The sequence below is a fragment of the Plodia interpunctella genome, chromosome 19, assembly GCF_027563975.2.
Source record: "Plodia interpunctella isolate USDA-ARS_2022_Savannah chromosome 19, ilPloInte3.2, whole genome shotgun sequence".
Taxonomy (NCBI): domain Eukaryota; kingdom Metazoa; phylum Arthropoda; class Insecta; order Lepidoptera; family Pyralidae; genus Plodia; species Plodia interpunctella.
This window is the reverse complement of record NC_071312.1, coordinates 1,841,096-1,858,941: the sequence shown is the minus strand read 5'-3', so window position 1 is coordinate 1,858,941 and position 17,846 is coordinate 1,841,096. Positions and strand designations below refer to the sequence as shown.

At 31.9% G+C, this 17,846-nt stretch overlaps 1 protein-coding gene across 8 annotated transcripts in view; it reads right to left on the bottom strand.

Moving 5' to 3' along the window:
- bnl (branchless) overlaps positions 1-17,846 on the bottom strand; it is a 165,016-nt gene that overhangs the window by 115,050 nt on the left and 32,120 nt on the right. For 7 of the 8 annotated variants that reach the window (XM_053759554.1, XM_053759553.1, XM_053759557.1 and 4 more), the window contains exon 3: positions 14,742-15,189. In XM_053759554.1, coding sequence (XP_053615529.1) covers positions 14,742-14,961 — 220 coding nt within the window. In that variant the 5' untranslated portion in view covers positions 14,962-15,189. Of the gene's footprint in view, positions 1-14,737; positions 15,190-17,846 lie in introns of those variants that run through there. The other variant, XM_053759558.2, reaches the window with a different exon arrangement.

Here is a 17,846-nt window from a genome sequence, read left to right as displayed (position 1 = left end):
ACAATCGGCCTCCTCCTTTAACATCACAATTATGATAATTGTCTGAACTTGCAACATGCGACTTCCACATGCACATACGTACACCATTTCCAAACTCTGTAACAAAACACTACCTCTCTCTATATGGTAATGCACATTTACATTAGATGCACTGCATTGCATACAATGATAGTTAGTGGTTATATATGTCGATATAGTATTGTTAGATATCGTATAGTAAACATGAAAAATCAATGAAACTCTTTATGTATGATGAAATGCAGTACACAGCATCATTTTTGAATAAGAGAAAAGTTATGTATTATTGTGACATAAATAGTATAAAACAAAGTCGCTTTCCGCTGTCTGTCCCTATGTATGCTCAGATCTTTAAAACTACGGAACGGATTTTGATGCGAGTTTTTTTTAATAAATAGCGTGATTCCTGAGGAAGGTTCACGTGTATAATTTATTAAAGTTTTACCCGAGCGAAGCCGGCACGGGCCGCTAGTAAATAATAAAACGAGCATTTTATCTGTCTCCGTACTCACCCGCCATTGAAACCATTTGGGGTCAAATTAAAAAAGACACAGTATATGTCTAATAATATAAAATATTATATAATTCAGGACTTCACAGGCACTTTTTCACATGAAATTCTAAATTTAAAGATATTTACCAAAGCTACAAACTACTAGCATTTCGGAACGACCATTGCTGAAATGAAATGCCGAAAGAAACCCATTCAATAAACAGTGTTAGTCCCTATCATGGCATATGGTCTCATTATTTTTTAAATATAAATTTATGTATATTTTTTTATCAGTAATATAACAATGTAAATACACAATATAGTAAGAAAGAAGAAGAAATAAAGAAGAAGGATTTACTATATCGAACATTTGATCAAAATCGGTTAAGAGAGTAGTACTATATGAAAATATATCTTCATTATTTTGTGTGTCCAAATAGGAATATAGTGAACCAGGACTCCATTACCTTGCGAATAAAGTCAGATATTGCGTCTTTATCTCTTGATGACGTCAATTAGGTAGTCCTTATTAATTTTTTATGTATTTATGCAAATGCAGTAGCATTACACGCATAAAGTACCATTTTTATCGTGACCATATTCCGTTTACTGTGATCGTCGTTAATTTTTAATTTCCGATTAACCTGTTTAGATGTAAAACTATAAATATTTTTGTTCAAAGACGTGCGAACGGACGACAGCAAATTGGCATTATGGTTTAATTTCCGATATTTTTACTTTTTATTTTTTACCGAAAATATAAACTGTGTTTTTGTGAAATGTGAAATGACTCGTCGACTATATCTTCCCTACGTCTTTCTCAACCTGGAGTCATTGTCATCCGGCAATGGATCTCTTGCCGATCGCTTCCTTCACTTGCCCATAACTTAAAAAATAATGAGTGGTTCTCAGAGTGTTTGGACCGCTGCGGTCGCGCAGTAATTACAACTTTTAAAATTTTAACACAGACAAGAAGTAGTTTCACACTATCTGACTTTAAAATAATCTATCTGTACCGTGGTGAAAGTTGTTGTGTGTGTTTCATTCCACGTAATGACCAGCCATGAGGAATACGACTTATAATGAACTTATGAAGAAGACCGTGGTAATGTCAATTTTATGAATTATTGATTTTGGATATGATTCCTTCCTCAAGAAAATTGTCGGATCGTAATGACACCGCGGCCGAAGCGGTCGAAATGCTCTGAGAACCACCTAATTAATAAGTACCTGTTTATTTGGTACGATATTTGACGACCTCGGTGGCGCAGTGGTAAAGTTCTTGCCTCTGAACCGAGAGGTCCCGGGTTCGATCCCCGGTCGGGTCATGATGGAAAATGATCTTTTTCTGATTGGCCCGGGTCTTGGATGTTTATTTATATATGTATATGTTATAAAATATAGTATCGTTGAGTTAGTATCCTATAACACAAGTCCTACATTCATACATTCTCACTGGAGCTTAGTAAAATTGGATGCTGAAGTTAATCTTATGTTTTGTTAGGTCAGACATTAATAAGCATTAACTAACGGCTTTTCAATTAAACAAATAAATATCTGGTCCTCCAAATCGGTCTAGCTTCATAAAATTAATATCATAATTAAAATCGATGATTAAAACATAAAATCACGATGGCAGACGTTTTCCACTAACTCAATTTACAAGGTCGACTTGCTCGCGGTCGCTATAAAAAGCTATAGTACTGGATTCTCTCTTTACTTTTCCGCAGGCCCCTACTATTGGTAGCAGACGAGAACTCGATCAAGTTTCGATGCAATTAAAACTTTGTGGCGATAAGTGTCGATCGTCATCAAAAAAACGGTGTAGATGCGGAAAAATAAATACTTAATTAGGTTAATTTATTTTAGGTTAATTTCATATACAGAAGGAAAGGTTACAATAATCACTGAATGCCTAATGATGAAAAAGCCGCTCCAAAAGATTGTTGGACGATTTTGATGCGACGTATAAAAACTGGAGGAGTTACTCAGAGATGGATGGCGAAATATGGGGGCGATGGGAGGCCTTTGCCCAGCAATGGGATACCACAAGCTAATAAAAAATAAAAATTTCAGGCATTGCATTTCTTCTTGTATAAAGTCTAGATGTCTATTATAAAATTTTCGACCCGTAAGTGGTTACTTTTATGGCTCTATCTAGACATTGCATTTCCCATAATTATACAGATATATACTTATATATTATCATCAGACACTATAGAAATTTTAGTCTTTCTGACATAACTATCAATGTATGGCATTTACCAATAAGCGGCGAATTGAATATGGCATAATATCATAAACCCAATAAAAACAATTTAATTTTCAATGTATTTGGTTTTTAATGTTATAATTTTTATCTTGTTTAACTTCCTCATTGTGTTTGACATACATACAGACTTCATTCAATATAGTTCAATTAAACGTAGTCTCAACCTTAACCTCATTTTATTTAAGTACAATAACTACATTTTGGATTGAGCTGTTTCTGAGTAAATCCCATTATAAATTATAGGTCATATGTATAAATTAGCTTATTGAACTACTTCCTAAACCTTGAATTTTTTTCTTGGTAAATATAACAAAATGTCGTTTATAATGTTCATGGATACTTGAATGAATTGATCCTTTTGTTCTGTTTCTTATCACAAAAACAAGGTGTTGTTTCAATAATTTGAATTGAGACTAATAAGTCATGGTCGTGTCAGAAATAACCTAAAATATATTTATATTTCTTGGTAGGTATATATTATATAAATTTTAACAATCTTGAACATATGGCAGGCGTTCATTTATCATGTTATGGTATAACAAGATTGATATGATTTATTAAATGGATGTTTAGTTTTATTTCCATGCACTTACTCAAATAAATAAACATATAGGTACATTAAATATTAGACTGTGTCACAAAGCTTTATAATTTTTCAATCGATATTGGTTTAATCCCACCGATGCGAATATGTTTGTTACTCGATCGCGAAAAACCTACTTTAAAAAATTTGATTAAATTTGACAAACATGTAACATATAACTAAGAATAACACATCTCGAAATCCCACGGGAGCGGAGCCCCAGGGCACAGCAAGTAGAGGTAAATTTATGTTATATTTTATATATATGTTATAATTTATTATACTGCATTTTCAAACATATTCTCTAAAATTATGTGATAATGTATCAAAAGCAAGATGTTTATTGAATACAAACTTAATACAAAATACTTAATTTCTATATATAACAGACAGTTATACAGTAGACTGACAGACAGTAAATTATATTCTCTCATGTTTGTATAAAGTACGGTGTCCAAATAGTTGAAAGTCTAGTTTTTGAATTTAGATATGATATCAACTATATCAATTAATTCAACTTGTAATGTTATAATTTTAGTAATTCAGATATTTCCATGTCACTATTTTTATATATTTGTGTCTAACCTTAATGTAGAACAACTCAGACTGTCCTATTTGTAAATTTAATAATAATATTAAGTACAATATTACAATAAGGCGTAATATTTATGCAATGTTAACATTAAAAAAAAAGTTTAAAAGTATGGAGCGTGATTTTTTGTTGAAATCAATAACTAGGCAGGTCAGTACTAGGCAGCGTAAAGATAAATCAAAAAAAAAATGCAAAAATGTAGGCAACAATAGGGAAGATGATTTTTCTTTATTTTGATGATTATTTGAAGACTCTTATATTAATAGAAAATCGGTTAAAAAATTATTATGATAACAATACAATACTTTAAAAGATATGACAAAAATAAAATCACATAATTTTTAGACGCGTTCATACGCTCCATACTAAATGATACTCTAACGTGACGTCACGATTGAATAATATCTTAGCGAAAAAAAAGTGTGTATGTTTGACAGCTACCCTAAATTTTGCGTTTATACTGATGAATTCTTAATAAAAGTTGTTTTAAGATTTTAGTTACCTATTTTACGTTGGTTGAGTTTATAAATGTTCGTATAATCCAGCAGCAATTTTTTTAATCAGTCTAGTAATCATTTATGTACTGCCCATATAATTTAAAATCTGACAAAACTCATAATATTGAAATTTCAATAAAATAATAAAATTAATTGTTTCATTTTTAGACTGCATTGCATACATAATCTACCCATACTTTCCTCGCAAAAAAAATCAATGAATATAACAAGAAATAATGAAATCCCTGTTCAATGGTAAGAGCGTTCGGAATTTTTCCCGCCAATTTGGCGGTACATCATTCGGTAAGCGAGCCGAGCCGACACCGCTCAGACTGGTTGCCGCGTGTCGATGCACCTGTGCCTAATAGGGCCAAAAAGTACACTTAAAAACTAAGGTTGGTAATACTGCGCATAACGTCAGTTATGCGCAGAAAAGTGCAAAGTACGCCATTTTATCTAAACGTCAGTGGCGCGCCAGTTAGAGTGAAAGTCAAATGTGACGGTGGAACTCACCCCAGAGAGAGTTCAATTTGACATTTTTCTAATTCTCGTCCCAATAAACTAAATAAAATTTACATATTTCACTTTATAACAATATGGTTAGGCCGAATGTGATAAAATTTTATAAGTATATGTATTATATTCTAGTTCATGACCCGAGGTAACATAGGCTACCTACCGCATGCGCTCCTGGGGGCAATAGCATGTAAATCTAATATTTATTACTTATATCGATTTGTCTGAGGCATCGTTAGAGACTCAAATGGCTGCCTTTTATCTAATCAGCTTTAAGCTTATAAAAGCTTTTTATCTAAAACTAAACACGTGCAAAATCAAGATGTTTAAAACAAATATTCTCCAAGAATAAAACCAACTCAATCATGTTAGAAACAACTATCGATCAGCGATTTATTTCGATTCCAATCGATTTAGATCAAAGGCTAATAATGCATTGAAATCTATTCTGCCTGCTGTCTATGAATTCATTCAACCCCGGTCTAAAGCCGATAACTTATAAATAGGTACCTACATAAATCTTAACTAATATTACAAATGCGAAAGTAAGTTCGTTCGTTACCTCTTCACGCTCTATATAGGCACTCAACAAAATATTCTTGAAATTTTATATACTTGTACTATGAAGTACCGAGAAGGACATAGGGTACTTTTCATCCCGGAAAATTTACGCAGTCAAAATACTGCTACCACAACTTACTCATAAAATCATTTTAAATCTATGACAATAAAAAGCAAAATCGAAATTTCGAAAAACGACCGATTCGCTTATCAAGTATTATTTTAATAGCTTTAATAAGTGTTTCCTTTTTTTTTGTTCATTAACCAGTTTTTTATCAAAATGTCATCGATAAACAAACTATCAATAAAAATTTCGGTTGTGTGCAGGCAATTTATCAAGCCAATTATAGCTTTAACTGCCGAATCGTTGATAAATATTTACTAATGTTTCGTCTCATTAAATTTGAAATAGTTCTGTTTGTGTATATGAGGAAATAGGCTTTTATAGTGTAGTGTATGTACTTATAAAACGATGATTTTGAAACTCTGAAAACCATTTTCACCTTGAATGTCACTGGATTTTTTTTGAGATACAAGTCTCGAACTTACTTTGGGGCTAACTCAATCTGTGTGACTTGTCTATATATATTTTATTTATTTATGTAATCCTTATAGATTGATATTTTATCTAGGTATAAGGAAAAACTCTCTTATAAAATAAAAATATAACCTCTATCCAAAAACCTTATAAAAGTACATATACATATAAATACTTATATTAGTACAGATTTTTTTTCTTTTGAAGCACATATAACTAATAGAAAATTATGCTAAGATACTTATATTTTGAGGTTATAATATAACTAAAACATGTATATGCGCTATTAATAAGTAATTTTTCATGAAAAAGTTCCCTAGTCAATATGCTATCCCTTTTGATGTAAAAACCCATCAGTTCTCACGTCTCATGACATAAATCAGTATACCTGACCATTTTTAACGTAATGATTTCAGCAGAAGGCCGAATTTCTACCGAGAACTAGGGTTGCCAAAATACTGATTTCGTTTATGCGTTTTGCGTTATGCGATGCGACGTTTTAAGAAATAAAGTATAAGACTCCCTTCGTATTCTTATCTTTTTACACAATTTAAATATAAATAAATATATTTGGGACATCACACCGATTGAAATAGCCCCAAAGTAAGTTCGAGACTTGTGTTATGGGATACTAACTCAACGATGCTATATTTTATAACAAATACATATATAGATAAACATCCAAGACCGGGGCCAATAAGAAAAAGATAATTTTCCATGTTGACCCGACCGGGAATCGAACCCGGGACCTCTCGGTTCAGTGGCAAGAACTTTACCACTGCGCCACCGAGGTCGTTAATATTGCATATTCGTTGAATTTTCCCTCATGTAACTTCAATAATAAAAACATGTGTGAATATTCCTTCCACTTTCACTTTCATGACCACATACATCGTTTCTAAAATAGATTCCAGAAAAAAAATGCTATTTTTTTTAAATATAGCACATTTTACAACCCTATGGTTATGCTTAACTGGTTTATGATGAAGTCGTAACTTCGTAAGGGATCTCAGAAGGCCTAACAGGTGTAAATTGCTGTGTTAAACTTGGCCAATCAATCTTCAGTCGATGCCGACATCCATATGAATAATATGTATGGAAAATGAAAACATAGCTTTATAATAAACGTTTACTTGACATAAAATACTAATAATATTTTTTATCTACAATCTATTTTAATTTATCTGAATCTATCTGTAATATTTGTAAGTAACTGGCCAATTTGTTATGTTCAATATTCGAACACAAAAAAAAAATATTGTCGACGTTCGAAATTTTCTTGTAAATAGAGATGTGGAGACTGATTGACCACTAAATTAATATATGCATTTTATTAATTATTATTAATGGCTCGTAAATATTATAATTAAAAATTACCTTAAATATGTCGATGAAGTTTAATTATATGGATGAAATATGTCTTGTTATTTTATCCAAGCGCGAAGTCAACATATTACATGACAGTTATTCTTCCGTAAATTCGGTTTGACGTCAGCGATTCATGAGAAATAAAACTGGTTTATTTTAACGGTGCAATTTAAAAACTACATAATTTCACATTTGTTGGTATAATGCGCCGAAATTACTTGATAGTTTAGTTGCACATAATTGCGTGATTATCAAAGATCTGTCCTTTGTTCCTTTTTACTTTTTTGAATCAAAAACAATTATTTCCCTCAATGATGCTAGATCTGTCCATTAGGCACCCATTCTTTAACGTTTCATTTAAAAATTCAATGGTATCAAGAAAGCCCCATATTCCAGTAGTATACCATTGTCAAAGTTCTGTTACGGTACTACTGTGATTTTTTTTAGTCTTTTTTATCTAGTTTCTAGAATATATTTTCAGAGTTACTAAAGTCCAGACTAAGGAAGTTTTGTATTTTCAACTTTCGACTCGTTCTTTTGAGTAAAATAGCATAATATATATATACATATTTTAAGCACTAGCTTTTGCCCTCAACTTCGTATGTGAGTAAAAATACGTTTCCCGTGGGAATTTCAGTAAATCCCTTCTTAATGCTCCCCTACACTGTCCAACGAAACTACACACGGAATTTCAGCTTTCTACGCCCAGTAGTTTCGGCTGTGCGTTGTCTGTCAGTCAGTCACTCAGTAACGCGAGAATTTTATATAAATAGATTTAAAGTAAGATTTACTGGAAGAAAAGTCTATAATGAATTTATTGGGCCAAGTTTCCGTGTGCAATATGTCTTATTGCGAGAAATTGAATGAAAATACGAAAGCTCATACAAGTTTATTGAATTAAACTGTAAACATGTCAAATATGACATAGAATACGACCGTTTAGACATCGATTTACTGACCAACGTCATGATAAATATATCGATACATTGCATTGCACATCACTTTTTACGCGAGGTTTTACACAAGAATGTTGGCGTTAAATAAGCGCGCTTTTATATGTTTTATGCCGGACTCTGTCAGATGCTGACACTGATAAATGAGTATTGCGTAGTTAGTGTGTGAGATTTCATTTGCCGCAATGAAAAATCAGCAATGTAGATTTGCCAAATATGCCAATATTTGTACAGTTTTTACCAAAGTAAATATTGAGAAAGGGTTTTATTGTATAATTTATAATGATTTTACACGAGCGAAGCCTGGCCGAGCTAGTTAAAAATAATATTTTTATATTAAATGTAGTTAATAAAAGTAGTTATATAACTACATTTATAAAGTAATTATGTGCAATATAAGTATATATTTATGTAATGTGTGTATGTAAGTTTATAGTATTAACATTTATGTAGGTTTATGATATTTATTTTAAGTATATTGATTATATTAAATCTATTTTTACAATTGTCAGTTCAATCCGACCTGCATTTCTGTATTTCCTCGTCTAGCAATTTCCCAAAAGGTTGTCTGGAAGATATTGCTAACAGCGATAAGGCCGCCATTTGCACAATGTATCTATATTATAATGTCATGCTATGTGTGATTATACATTTTGTACTTATGTATACTATGTAATTAATTTGTGCAATAAAGATTTTTGTATTGTATTGTATTGTATTATATATAAAAATTAATAAAAACATAAACATATATGATTTTCGTTTCTAATAAATTTGAAATCAAACAATATATCACGATTCCATTGTTAACAGTTAACACGAGCACACTGGTGGAGGTGTTGATGCGATGTCAGAAAAAAAAAGATCTGTGACATACGTGAGCTATAGCGGCTTGTTCATCCCACACTGAAGATCATTGATTAACATTAGTGCTGCGGTTACATCAACTTAGTATCTATATACTAAACTAGATGTTGCCCGGGTTTCGCTCCCGTGGGAATTGTGAGATAAAATACTTCCTATAGCAATGTTGGTAGTGTTTCTAATGGTGAAAGAATTTTTGAAATCGGTTCGGTAGTTTCGGACATTACCCACCTCAAACAACCACCTCAAATAAGTAAATTTTTTGAATGTACAATATACATGTATGTATGTTTGTAACGCGATAAATTTCGAACCGTTGGTCCAATTTTGATGAAATTTAAACGGTATGTTCTGTCAATATAATTTTTAAGTTCGTGGGGCATCAAAATCGGTTAAGTCGTTTTCGAAATATTCATAATTTTGTAAAATCTCATCAAAACTTATTGTATTCGCGAGGTGTACGTTCGCGGCGAACAACTAGTTTTTATATTTTTTTGGTTTTATTATTTTTATATAATACTTTAGATGAAATGTAAATATTATTGAATAAATATTATCTTAAAACGTCAATACTTAGTAATATTAAAGATAAAATTGTAAAACATACTTCTATTAGGTACAGAAAAGGAGCCAGATAATTAACAATGGATATAACATTGTTTAAAAATATTTTCATTATTATTTACCTTTAACATTTATGTATTTCATAGCTTTTGTTTCATCTCTGTCTTTCACAGAATTTTTGGAAATGCAACACAGTGTTAAGCAGTCGTTTAACAATCCTACGTCTTATGTATAAATTGTTAACTTGCTCAAAAAAAGTGCTTTATTTTTTTTACAAATCTCAATATTATTTAAACTGACTTTTGTCATAATTCTTGGTTTATTATATTATTATGTAATTTAGATTATATGTTTTGACAGATTAAAAATCAGATTAATATTTATATAAAAATATTTACTAAACATTTTTGTGCTATGTGCAGAATTATGTGCTTATGTGCCTGTATGTATATGAGCATTATGTGTCTGTTAAGTAACTATTAGTTAAGCTGATTTTTGTGCTTTGTTTACATTGTAGTTACTAACTAAACAGTTTCTGTGCTAAATGCAGACTTCTATGATTGTGTAAACAAAGCACAATAGCTATCGCGGAACCATCTCCGCTATTGACGGATTTATTAGCCGACCACGACGAAGATGGTTGTGATATTGCGCGTAATTTGGTATTTAGGAGACATTAACACACATGTTTGCGATATACGAACCGAGTTTAGTCGATTTTTTTAAACTTACGTTGAATAAATACTTTTTTGTTTTTTTGATGATAAGAATCTTACCATAAGATCTTATTGAATTCTTATTTATATTATTAAAGGTAAAGAAAACAAGAGACAACTCTTAAACTCTATAAAATAAGACTCTCATTATATAATATTCTGTAAATTACTATAAGCACCATGATTCGTAAAATATTTTTTTTTCCAAGTAACCGCTTGCGTTTGCAAGGGGACTAAGGTTTTGTATGGATATATGTATATATGTTTTTGTTCACCGAAGCGTCCCACTAATGGCTGATAAATGAAATTTATTTATTAGAACCATATTTAGTACTATTATTGGAGTGATTTGTAAAAAAATATATCCATACTTCCATACTAATATTATAAACGCGAAAGTCTATCTGTCTATTCCGCTACCTCTGCATCGATTTTGATGAAATTTGGTATACATGTAGTTATAGAACCTCGTTCAAATATAGGATACTTTTTAAAAATACCCAAATGCCTATAATAGGGTCGAAATTTTGTATGAAAATTATATCCGTTCGGCTTTCACACAGAAATTAAAGCGGGTAAAAAGTAGTAGATATATATTTAGAAAGCAAACATCTTCAGCTGTACTTAAAAATACGTAGTAGCACATTTTAACAGACAATAACGTTTTGTTATTTGTAGTGGATAGCGCGCTCCTCTTTATTTATTTATATTTGCATACCTATATTCGGTAAAACATGTAGGTTTAATTCATTTTGACATCAATTTGTATATTTGTACTCATGTTTTTGGCAAATAAATATTTTCTTTCTCTCTTTCTAACAATTGAAAAAATGATCAATGATCAATAATAAATAGTACATTATCAGATAGTTTATTTCTTATTGCAATAAAAATATAATTGAGACTTCGCCGACCGACATTCGTATCTGCCAAATCGATCCCAATGAAGAAATAATTGATATTATCAGAATCAGCGCATTCAGAGCAATGCGTGTTACATGTCGGGCCTATTATACAACAAATGACACCTTATTCATAATAAAATACGGTACAAAATCCAATGACGGTGATATACAAATCAACGGCAAGTAAAAAATGCTGGACGATCGAGGCTCAATTGAGATCCAACTGAAGTTAGTGTTCTAAAAAACTTGACTCTTTCTGTGACAGATTTTATCCAACCGCCTAAAGGCACCTGACATGACTTTTACGACCACCAACCACGTCTAGTGGCAAATAATTGCATAGGTACATACATAACTCACAAAGTTTTCCTTCTTTTCTTTAAAATCCTTGCAAGATAAATCAGCATTACCAATACCTAACGCGATTTTTACGAATTCTTTATCAACAAATTAAATTGACAGTCAGACAGCTATAAAAGCGGTTACCGAAAATTATATCGGTTAAGAAAGTACCTCGCAAGCAACGCCGGCGGCAAAGATGAGAGATACGAGGAGAAAGGACTGAAGGTACTTATTCTTTTTGCTTTTACCAAAAAAGAAATGTAAATATACGTTTGTGCCTAATTTATTTTGACTATAATTTATATACGCCTGTTGCAGTCAAATATTCTTGGCTCGCACTTATCCGATGAACACAACATGATTTGTAAACTCTGTAAATCTAACTTTGTAAAAGACCAAATTTATTTCAAATGTCACATGTAAAAAAACTGTAAGCGATAAAAATCTGTTCGGCTCCCAACGAGGGAACTCCTCAACGATTTATTGCACGCACATTATTTTTTTGTCACACATTGAATGAGACGAGATCTCTCTGATGACATTTAAAGTTTGTATCAAAGATATCATTTTTGTAAAAAGGTTTTACTACGATCGATGTAATTACGATCCGTTAATTTTCTTGAGTAAGGAACCATTTCCAAAACCAATCATTCATAAAATTGACATTACCACAGTACAGCAATGATTTTAAAGTACTGTCTGTGCCTGTTTTAAAATCATTAATTAATTAATCAGTTCAGAATAGTAAAATTAATTATTGTCTTTGTTAATATTTGACGACCTCGGTGGCGCAGTGGTAAAGTGCTTAGGGTTCGAACCCCGGTCGGGTCATGATGGAAAATGATCTTTTTCTGATTGGATGTTTATATATATATATATATATATGTATTTGTTATAAAATAAAATGTCGTTGAGTTAGTATCCGATAACACAAGTCTCGAACTTGTTTTGGGGTTAGCCCAATCTGTGTGATTTGTCCTAATATATTTATTTATTATTTGAAAAAAATTGTAATAACAACGTGGCCGAAACGCTCTGAGATCCACCCAAAAAAAATTATTATTTTTGGGCAGTCTCAGAGCTTACCTACTTATGCCTATATATAGGTACTATGCGTGTAAACCCAGCTTAACTCCCATGGTGGTACCACACCATTATTACCGACAATAAAAGAGAGGTATTTTGTTTTTATACACGCTTAATTTGCTTGCCGAAATCCAAATAAGTTTTATTTTCGCTTACTCGACGGTCACTTTTTGCTGTATCTTTTTGGATGTGTTAAGCCACTCACACACTGAACTGTAATTTATAGCGCTATAAAATAACAAGGCTTAATAATAATAATATTAAATTACTCGTAGGTATATACAAAATAGTAATGCATACTTGGCATTTGAAAGTTAATAATTAGAATTTTATTGAAAAAATTAAAATTCATCTATATTCTCCACTGATGAAATGTTATCCATATTTTCCCCACTTAAATTTTTTTTTGTACTTCTGGATACACAGTGAACGTCACCAATAAATAAGACAAACGCTTCGGTGCCGTAGTTCTGTTAATCAACCGAATTAAATTTGTTTTCTAAAATCTTTCTGCGAATGCATCTACTAGCAATGACTATTAAAATTTACAATGCCCTAAAACAAATTCTCCTTTTATTGAGAAATCATTACTTAAACTGATGCTCATAAATAAAATATTTCACACTCTGGATGAGTGTTTTAACGACAAAGAATGAAACGATTGACATTCTAAAGTGTTTTCATAATAATGATAATTGATTCAAATTTACTCAAACAATAACAACGATATATTATTATGTCGATAATTAAATTGTAAATCATAACCAATCTATTTACCGTTCCGCCTATATCTTTTTATGATTGCGAAGCCCGATTGTATTCGATAAGTAGTGACTATATGTGACTAATTTATTAAATGATCTACCTCAATTGAATTGAGTGATAGCGACTTTGAAGACTCACGGTGGACATTCGTCTTTACCTTTAAGTATATTAACAGAGTATTCTGTTCGTATTTCGTAATATACTAAATATCCATTACAACCGGTGCAATTGTTATAAGTAACAGTAAAACATAGCTATTACCTATTTGTAGACCACCGCAGTTAACCCTGGGGCTAACTTAATTGAGTAATTATCACAATTTGGTTCACTAGACCTGATATTACATAGTATATCATTATGTGCCACGTTATAGAATGATATTTAATCGAGTAGATCTAATCGAGCTATTTAGATGTCTAAAAAGATTGTGGCACTGATTTTAGCTTTTGTCCTTTTTGATACGTTGTCAAAATGTTTGAATTCGTATTAGTAGTTTGAACCGCGGACAACAGCTGGTATAATAAAATTTTCACTTGGCTTGGTCTTAACCGTCTTGAAATGTCAATGTTGTGTTTTCAGTTTTTTCCGTTCGATTTACTAACTTTTCAGATAACTCTTTCTAGATCTTTTCAGATAAGGAAGATATGAGAGCCTGTTCATGTACTCATCCCAAGAATCACAATCAAGTAAATAATACATTTACTGTATAATATTAAATATAATGTTAAAAGCCTTTTGGCAGCCCTAAAATCTGATACCAGTGGTCCAATTTGTAATAAATGGGGCCCAAAAACACGGAATGTTTTAAATTGCGCGGTGATTTTCAATGCATTCAAGACAAAACGTACACAGAGCAGTGTGCAACGGCATTCGATCGATGTATATTACAAAATTATTAAATTTTGCACGACGAATAGACTCCGGACTGGCGTTGGGAGATGCCAAGAAAACCCGAACAAGTACACCTCGGCTAACAATCTATGTGATAAACTGTGAAGCTGTGGAAACATAGCTTGTCCTTATCATGTCCCAAGTCGCAGTTACCATTTATTGGTCAACAAGTAACTGAATAATTTTGATTGCCATGAAGAATATAAAAAGTACTCACTGTGCTCGCTGTTGCCGTCTGTGGTGCCGTTGACGGTGCCATCTGGCCATAACTGCAGATAGCGATTCTTGAGGAACATCTGTATTTTCCGCGAGGTGCCTGTTATATGGCTTAAGTTCGCGGACCGTTGGGCCCGGGGCTCCGGGGCCGGGACCGCGGCACAGGACGCCAGCGCAAGCGCCGCAATAAGCAGCCTCAAGGGGCGCGCACGCGGAATCATGGCGCGCCGCGCCCATTTCAAACGGCCTGACGCCGTCACTGCTCAACACATCGCTTTCCCCGCACTATTTGTTGCTATCTCTATCACTGTCTAGTTCGCTAGACAGTTCGATTCACTCGCGATTTTCGTTGGTACGGCATTTCTTGCATGTTTTGCTCTAGTGTTGCGCCATTCACGCGTGTCGGGTTTAAAACCGCAAACGATCCAGTGTTTGCGGGGTCACTTGATCTGAAACAAAATTTTTTAGTTTTTGTGAGGATTGTGGACGGGGTGATCTAATTATAATTTGTTTCTGATGTTGGTACGGTTAGTAACCGGTTAAATTATTTCGTTCTTCTTATCGAGTGTTTTACAGTGTTAGCTCTGGTGTAAATTTTTGTTCAAGTTGCCTAAAACATCTGAGATATATATAAGCATTTCAAATACGCCCATCTTGTGATTTTATTTGCTCACATACTAGTGAACTTAATAGTTTTCCTGTGTGTAGCTTTTCTTCAGGATGTTGTCCTTCACCGGAAGATTCAGATTGGTACGCAAACTCATATTATGTGGCACAAATAGGATTCAAAATCATAGGCCGCTAGACTAAATGTACATTTTCATTTGATCTCTTAGATTATTAGAACAAACACTACAAGTCTAAATTTCAAGTTTCTGCATTCAATGGTTTGTCATCTGCGTCACAAAATATATCTGTATCTTTCATCAGTCATACAAAATTCTGGTAATAATTTTCATTCCATATACTTTCTAAAATATAACTAGAGTCATATGACAACCGTATGAACCGATACATTCAAAATGAAAGCGACAGAGAAAGATGTATAATTTTCATACTATTTGACATCTGTCATTATAATCAAGTTATATTTTACGGAATCTACTAATCACGTCATGAACATGAATACCTATAGCTGGTATACTATTATTAATGACGTACGGTACAGCGTTACGATACGTATTTTACATGGAGGAATTCGCGTTCCGCGTAACACGGTAACGACCTGTTGCCACCAATAAAATATTGTTGACATTTGACTCGCAGTTGTGTTTCAGTTTGCATTAACTGTTAGTATGAAATAATGTGGCACAGATCCTCACTTCTAATTATTTGAAGCGAATAAGAATTTAATGCAAAAAACCAAAATCAAGTCAATTTTAAGCGCAATCTTTGCAATTTACGTCCACTGTGCATCAATACTTTTAAAATTCGTTCGTACGAATATAATTTCTCGTTTAAATTTTATTTCATTGTACCAATAAAAATATGAAAAAAAAATGAATAATTAATATTATATATATTTGAAGTTGAATAGTCATTGTTATTTAGATTTTTGTTCTTAAATACACGTTTCATTTTATTGCGATAATAAATTATATTTAACTCACTTTTCAAGTGATAATTATGTACTGTCGTTATTTTGATTTTTCAGTATGTTTTGCAGTTAATGTGTAGTGAGTTCTACCGGTTTGGTAGTTACGTTTTACCATTATGTTGTCTGTGTATGTAACGGTATCGTCTGTCATCACTAACACCAAATATGAGCTTTTGTTTCAATCAATTAACAACTTTGAATTTTATTATCAAGTCTAAATATATCTTCTTTTTGGGAGTGAATAAATTGTCAACAGACGAAAAATTCTCATAATTTTTAAAGTGATTTCGTTTGTGTTAATTGTACAAAAATAAATTTCGAATAGAATTAAAATTCTGTATAAATCAATATTACAAATCAAGTTGATAACAAAATGGCCAAAATTAATACAACATTAGGCATTTTTTCCACCTTTTTTTATTCGAATCGATACCATTACAAATCGAATGAGTGTATTTTTTATATGCCATCGATGTTTATCTGCGTATGTGCTAAAACTCGACTTTAATGATATAAAATTTAAGTAGAACGACCCGAATATTTGCTTTTTAAATTTAAGTGTATTTTTTGTAAGACCATTAACACTTTTTTATGTAATGTGTTTGTATAATGATTATTCCATACATAGGTAGTACCCAATTTTCCCTTTAATGTTTCTCTCTGGATAACAAATTTAAAGAATATTAAACTAGTTTGAATTTGTCTTTTTCCGTGTAAAAGATAAAATGAATGAATGAATGAACATTTATTGCCAAAAATTAAACACCACGATACAAAATAACTAAAGTATATATAAAAAATAATTTAGTAAAATACTATCTTAAGCGAAGTTATTTGTAAACAGATACATTAATCTCATAAATTTCCAAGAATTATATCAATTAATTCAAACCATTCACACTTTACCCGGTATCAGTTCAATATGGTATCGATACATAATATTACAATAAAACCGATTTACCAAACTTCAGGTATCGATCGAATGACGTGCTTATCTCTTATAAACTGTCACATACTCGATTTAAATTTAATTTACATCAAAATGTGTAAATTTAAATAAAATACTATTTATAACTCGACATGTAAGTTTCTCAAAATTTTAATAAGAAAATTTTTATTCTGTTCTTTGGGCTAACAAATGGTAAAGATGACATGTGTTTTTTTATTAAAATGTTCATTTTACAAATTACATAATCGATAGAGATAAAGATATCATTATGTAAAGTGTACAACAAATTATTGCAATTACTTCGAATGTGTAGACTTAGGGTAGGTTGCTCCGACAACTTTGACGTTAACTTTAACGTCCGCAGAAAAACACAAATTACGCCATTTTGTCTAAAAGTCAGCAGTGCGCGGCCGGTTAAAATCAACGTCAAATTTGACTGTGCAACTCACCCTTAGAAGTAATATGCAGGAAAAGTTTACATTTCAATATAATAACCGGTCAAAATTGTTTACTAATTTGAAAATTCGTAAGTTCAAACTTTCCTAAATTTAATATTTTGA